The 6,000-nt window shown below is 45.0% G+C and overlaps 1 protein-coding gene across 1 annotated transcript; it reads right to left on the reverse strand.

The window, feature by feature from the left end:
- Positions 1-2,972: 2,972 nt before the first annotated feature.
- Positions 2,973-5,185, reverse strand: LOC123168540 (F-box protein At5g18160-like). The gene is made up of 4 exons (XM_044586420.1): positions 4,930-5,185; positions 4,732-4,814; positions 4,503-4,585; positions 2,973-4,379 (listed from the first exon to the last, which is right to left on the reverse strand). Exon 4 carries the CDS (start codon positions 4,354-4,356, stop codon positions 3,169-3,171), a length of 1,188 nt encoding a protein of 395 aa, XP_044442355.1. The 5' UTR covers positions 4,357-4,379; positions 4,503-4,585; positions 4,732-4,814; positions 4,930-5,185; the 3' UTR covers positions 2,973-3,168.
- Positions 5,186-6,000: the final 815 nt, after the last annotated feature.

Raw genomic sequence — 6,000 nt, forward strand, 5'->3', positions numbered from 1 at the left:
CTCCCATGATCCCTAATCAACATCGGTCCCAGTCGTCTGCGACTCCTTGGACTCACCTCAAGAGATCCCGGTCTTTCATTCAAAAGTGAGGGTGGAATGATTTACGTCCTCATGAGGGGTCTTATATTGGGAAGGGTGCATTGAAAAATGACCCAGATTATTCATGGTGCTGGTAGGTAGGGGGTAGGCTAGTAAAAAGTAGGTCCATGAGTCCCTGCAAACTAATTTCTATATGGGCCCCAATGGTCGCTCTGCCCTCTACTAATGCATCTTCAGCTTTCTCATGGCATATCACATTGTGTGTGTTGATGACTGACAATTCACCTTGAACTTTCCCATGGCATTTCATATTGTGTATGTTGATGGTTGGACGGCTTGTTCGTTTGTTTTCTTTGATGATGTTGCATTGAAGCAACAAGACGTTGCTTTGCTTCTATTTTTCATGTCAAGCCCATCAGAATTTATCAACACCAGTCAACTTAAAATTTTCTAATATGCGGCAGCAATGCGCCGGCCAAAACACACCTGAGTACTAGCAATACTTCATGCCCTATAATATAGGATACAGTCCGTTGGTTAATTTGTTAGTGGGATGGTTGTGTCTCGCTAGACTGGATTATCATATCGGTGGTACCGTGGTAGGGGATGCACTATCGATAACCATGCGGCAACATTGACTTTGTGAATCCCGATGCCGTAACTCATGATTTGAATAGGTGTTGCATGAGTCCACAATCGTGTGATAGCATGTCAGAGTGTGTATGTGTGCTCAAATCTAAGTTGCACTTCATAGCTAAGAAATTGGATGTCAGTCACTTTTTCCATTTGTATATAAAAGCCTCTCTTGGTCGCCTATCAAAAATTAAACCTTTCCAGCTGAATAAGTGCATCCCAGTAGCTCATATCTAAGACTAAACCTTTAATCTAGTACTCCCTCCATCCCAAAATAAGTGTAGTGGTTTTAGTTTTATTTAGTTCAAATTTGAACTAAAACCACTAGAATGAGCTACTGGTTGTGGAACGTCGGACACCACAGTCTACCGGCTAACAAACCCGGACGGTCCAGTTTAGTCGACGACAGTATGACTTCGACGCTCCTCCATTCCTTATATCCCACTGTTAAGACATTCCCCAGTTAACCTATGGTGGTAGAGGCCACATATGAAATTATACAATCGAGGAATCGGCATGTGAGCAGCTTGCGGATGACCAGGCTGCACATGTAGAATTCAATGTATCACTCTTGCCATGTAGATTTTCAGCCTTGATTCGGGAAGAAATATTTAATATATCGACTAACACATGTATACTTGCACGTTGCTTTGAAAAAAAAATAATGAGACAAAGATGAGGGGATAAAATAGTAATAATTGAGGTTGCCACGTTGGCGCTTTTTGGTAAATTGGACAGACAACTACCAACATAATGCATTTCAGATCATATTGGATTGGAGTACCTTTTTTTTGTTACCAAATTTAGTGTAGATGTGTATTTTCATAAATAGATGACCAATATAGGTGCATTTCGGATGTCTACATCAAGAAGCTAGCAGCTAACTAGTTATGGTGTTCTTACAGTTAACTCTTTATATGCAATTCTTAAAGCTAATCAAGTAAAATATACTTTTATGAAATGTGGTGTCCCTATGTAACTCCAATAGGTAAGGTGTGTTTGCATCGCTATCATTCCAAAATATTATTTTAACTAGAGATAGCACAAAAGGAGCTGAATAGGGAGTGACAAATGTCTGTTACATGCAGAAAAACGAATTTTTAGGTCATCTGTTTTTGTACCGTGCGGTGGCAAAGATTGACTGGTGTACAATAAAATGTGTTTCCTAATTGAATTTAAGGCACAAACACGGCTGAGTTATTTAGATGGGTGCTAAGTTCGATGGTAGAAGTAGGAACTTTTAGCCATCAGGTCATTATGGAAAACCAGATATAGTATCCATTTTCAGGATAAATTTTTCTAAATTCCTCATTGATAACTTTCTCGGTCTGGAACTCATAAACCAAAGTACAGAAAAATGCAGCATCTACCGCCAAACAAATGTGCAGCAAGAGGTGTCTGAATTTACCACCTGATGGGAGACAGAAGCTGCTAGAATGAGTAACTTATAAGCTGTTTTTTTTTTTTTTTGCTTTAGACTTTCTATTTAGCTCTATGCAAAGAGCTGTTTCCCTAGTTAGTAAGTTCAAGCTGGTCCGTAGTTTGTTTGCTAATAGTTAAGTACGGTTGAGATCAGTTTTCATGCAAATGGAATTGGAGGTTTGCACCTATTGCGCACAATTTTACTTAGTTTTGTAAGACGGATTGAAGCAATCCTATGCTCATGTGTGCAAAAAAAATGAATGTCTTGAATTTTTCTTTAAATAGGCGCACCTCCTTAGTTGAATGATCACATTTGCTGTAAGGTAATTTGCTTAAATTTTGGAAGCAGAGCTGCAGTTTGAGTGGATAAAAGCAATCCAGATGGCATAATAGTATAGCCAGTGAAGTTCACTAGGTTTTCCACATGGAAAGAAAGGTGACCGTTCTTATCTTAAATCTGCCAAAGTGACTTGTAATTAAGTTATATATCTTTCAGTTTGCATACCTTATCTTAGTATTCGCTTCCACTAAGAAAACATAAAATCTGGAAACAAACAACATACAGCAGTAGTACCCACAACACATGACCAGAGCACTAAGTTTAATTCTCCAATCACGACAGCACTGAAGTGACAGTCAGGCAAAAAACTGTGCTGAGTGAAACGTCGTAATACACATAGCTATATGCACACAAAGAGCAGGTCCAGCCTGGAGGGAGATCGCACACTGAAACTCAGAGATCAAACTAACAGCCAACGAGCACATAGCCATGTCTTAACCATGCCAAAACTAAGTATATACGGGAGGTAGGGAGGAACGGTAATAAGGAGTTTTAATACCATAGATTCATACACCATAGTCCAGAACAGTATGAAAAAGTTCAAGACATAATAACAACCACCAAGTGATGACATCGCAGGTGCTACAGCATCCATCCAAAATGACATATTCTATTAGTAGTTATGACAAGTGAGAAGAGCTAAGAACAAAAGACATGCTCTAAATATCAGGTCAAAGCAAACCAGGAGCCTTGAACATTCAGATGCGCCCTGTGGAGAACGGAGCCTCCTCGTCTTAACCTTGATGCATCTCATGGGACGGAATTGGAAGAATGCTCTCCTGGAGGCGGTAATGAGCAAGCCGCATACAATGCTGATTCTTACCAATTTTAACCAAACCTAAGAATTTGCCATCAACGTCACAGTGCAACACATGTTTGCCATTGAACCTGACCAGTAGCTCACGCTCATTTAACACAGCCATATCATTGAACGACTGCACCATTGAATCAATTGGTGTTCTCTTTTTCTTTTTGTAAGAAGTTAAATAAAGTTGACGTGATGCCTCCACCGTTGACAGTTCGATCCGATACTTGAAAGCCCAGATTTGGGCCTCGTAATCTTGCATCACCCAGACATCCATAGTGGAGAAACTAGCAGGAGTCGAGCCGGCCCAGAATGCAAGCGTCCCTTTCATATCAAACAGCATGCTATTAGGGCAATGCTGGCCAGGACTGCGCATCCACCGGAATGACTCGGCTTCTGTGTCAAACACAATAGTGTCTGCACATCCTCCTGTGATGTCACTGGAACCAGAAAGCCACCAGTGCAGGCTGCCACGGTGGTGGACTGGTGGTGAAAAGCCGGATGAAAAGTGCACCTCATTCATTAACCTATTTTCCACAGAAGGCGATGAGACCGTTGGAATTTTTACTATGATGCGCCTTGGCTTGTCAGATCCCACTGTGAGGACATATACGCTGGATTTAGACGAGTCATGTGACAGAGAGAACCAGAGCACCCTATATTCTCCAGTTGGATGGTGGCGGTAGAAACCAATTACGAAGTTGAATTGCCCTTGAGGCTGCGGTAGGATAACATACTTGCGGGTGACCGGGTTGCAGATGAAGAAACTGGGTTGCGTGTGATGGTAGATAATCAAGAAGCCATCGCAGGAGCCTTTGAGAGTGAAACTGAGATTGCCTTCCCGGACCAACGGCCAGAGCTCTTGACTGGAGGTGCCACCACCGACGTCACCAAAGACGACATGACTGACAGCCCGCCCATGCGCATCGACAATGGGAACCAACGGCTGTCGGCGGTGGTGTTCGAGCATGAATTTGGGGGTGGATGTGGCACTGCGCCATGACGTGTTGACAACTCGACAGCGGCCGACGTCTTTGGAGGGCAATCGGATGAGTATCATGTCCATAATCTCCCCTGGCAGGTCCTCAAGCATGGTTGCGCCTTTCTTGTCTGGCATCGTCCTCCGTCGAGTCCAGTCAACTGAAAAGACAAGCCGAGCTTTAGTGCAAGCTGAAAACCCGCCTCCACTATTAACTCCTTCGGACCAGTTCAAATTAAAAAGACAAGCAAGTAAAATACACAAGGAAGGCGAGACGAGCTTACCCTAGGAGACAGGCCGCCACGAGCAGGAAAGTCCAGTGGAGGCGCCGGCAAGCAAAATCGGCAGCGTCGGTGTGTTCCCTCGCCTGTAGACACAAATACAAGTGAGATTTGAGCTCGATCTGCAGGAGAAAATATCAGACAAAAGGTCAACTGAAAAGACGCGCCTCTATGGATAACTCCTTCAGACCAGCTCCAATTAAAAAGACAAGTAAAATACACGAGGAATAACCCTAAGAGATAGGCCGCCCAGGCGAGACGAGTCTAGCGTCGGCGGCGACAAGCAATATCGGCAGCGTCAGTGTGCTCCGTCGCCTGTTGACACGAATACAAGCGAGATTTCAGCGCAATCTGCAGATGGCGCAGGGCAAGAGAAAACATCGGACAAGAGATAGGGACGGCGACAAGTTTGGGCGGCGAAGCTGCTCACCTTCGTCGTGGAGGAAGGCGGCGGAGAAGGTCGACGGAGGCGGGAAGTGACCGAGGGCGGCGGGTCAAACCCTAGAGGGGCCGTGCTCCCCCGCACCCAGTCAGGGAGGGGAGCTCGACCAGGAGACCATTGCGCGAGGTGTGGACAGCGCAGCGACCTCGATCTGGAATCCACGCGGCAGGACGGCCGCGGGGAGAGGAGTGAGGAAAAATTAGGTCTTCCAAAGGAGAGGGATGGGGAATTTTTCGTAGAGAGGGAGGAGATTGACTCGGCCGAGTCCTTCTCTATTGTTTGAACGGCGGCTGGGTCTTTTTTTTTTCTTTCTTTGCATTTGGACTATAATTTTTTGGGCGTATAAAATCAGGCTTTTCCCCTCCAGCAACCAACTTGAAACACCTCTCTCTCTCCCATTCCGAGCATGTCGTCTTCCCTACCCATATATAATTTTTTCAGACTTCAATCACCTTCTCCAAGTGCAGCCTCCTCGAAGGTAAGAGGAATAGCGATGGAGTTCCGAGGCCGAACAAAGCCGGCGATGACGCGGCTTGGAGGCAAGTCCAAGGCCTGCAAAGTGCAAGAGGGGAGGAGGCTTTTCGCTCACCCCCAATTGATTAGACGAAGCACGAGCTCGAGACGGGGAATGCGGGGCGAGTGGTACCAAGGCGGGTAGTTTTCAACGAGGTTTGGATGAACTCATCGGAAGCGAGCAAGGGTGGTTTTTGTTGTAGCAAATGGTCGACACATTTAAATTTGGGGGGTGGGGGGGAATAAAAGTCCATGCAGATTGAAGGTAAAAAGACGAAGTGTCAGCCCTTTAATTTCAATCCAATGGTTGCGATAGAAGTGGGGACATCGACTAACACCTAATTTTATTCTAGACGATTGATGCACCGTTGCTCCTTATTCACGGGGCCTCGCCGCCCTATCTTGCCCAACAATGGTGTCGCTAGTCATGGGGGCATCTCTTGACTATCGCTGACACTGCGCATAATCTTCTACTTATGCTTGAACGCAAACGGGGAATTGGATGATTTTCCCCACTTTATAAGGGGTTTGATGATTTGCCCCAGG

The sequence above is a fragment of the Triticum aestivum genome, chromosome 7D, assembly GCF_018294505.1.
Source record: "Triticum aestivum cultivar Chinese Spring chromosome 7D, IWGSC CS RefSeq v2.1, whole genome shotgun sequence".
Taxonomy (NCBI): Eukaryota; Viridiplantae; Streptophyta; class Magnoliopsida; order Poales; family Poaceae; genus Triticum; species Triticum aestivum.

What these genes read in the sequence shown, in the direction of transcription:
- LOC123168540 (XM_044586420.1), bottom strand. Translation starts at nt 4,356, where the DNA reads ATGCCAGACAAGAAAGGCGCAACCATGCTTGAGGACCTGCCAGGGGAG.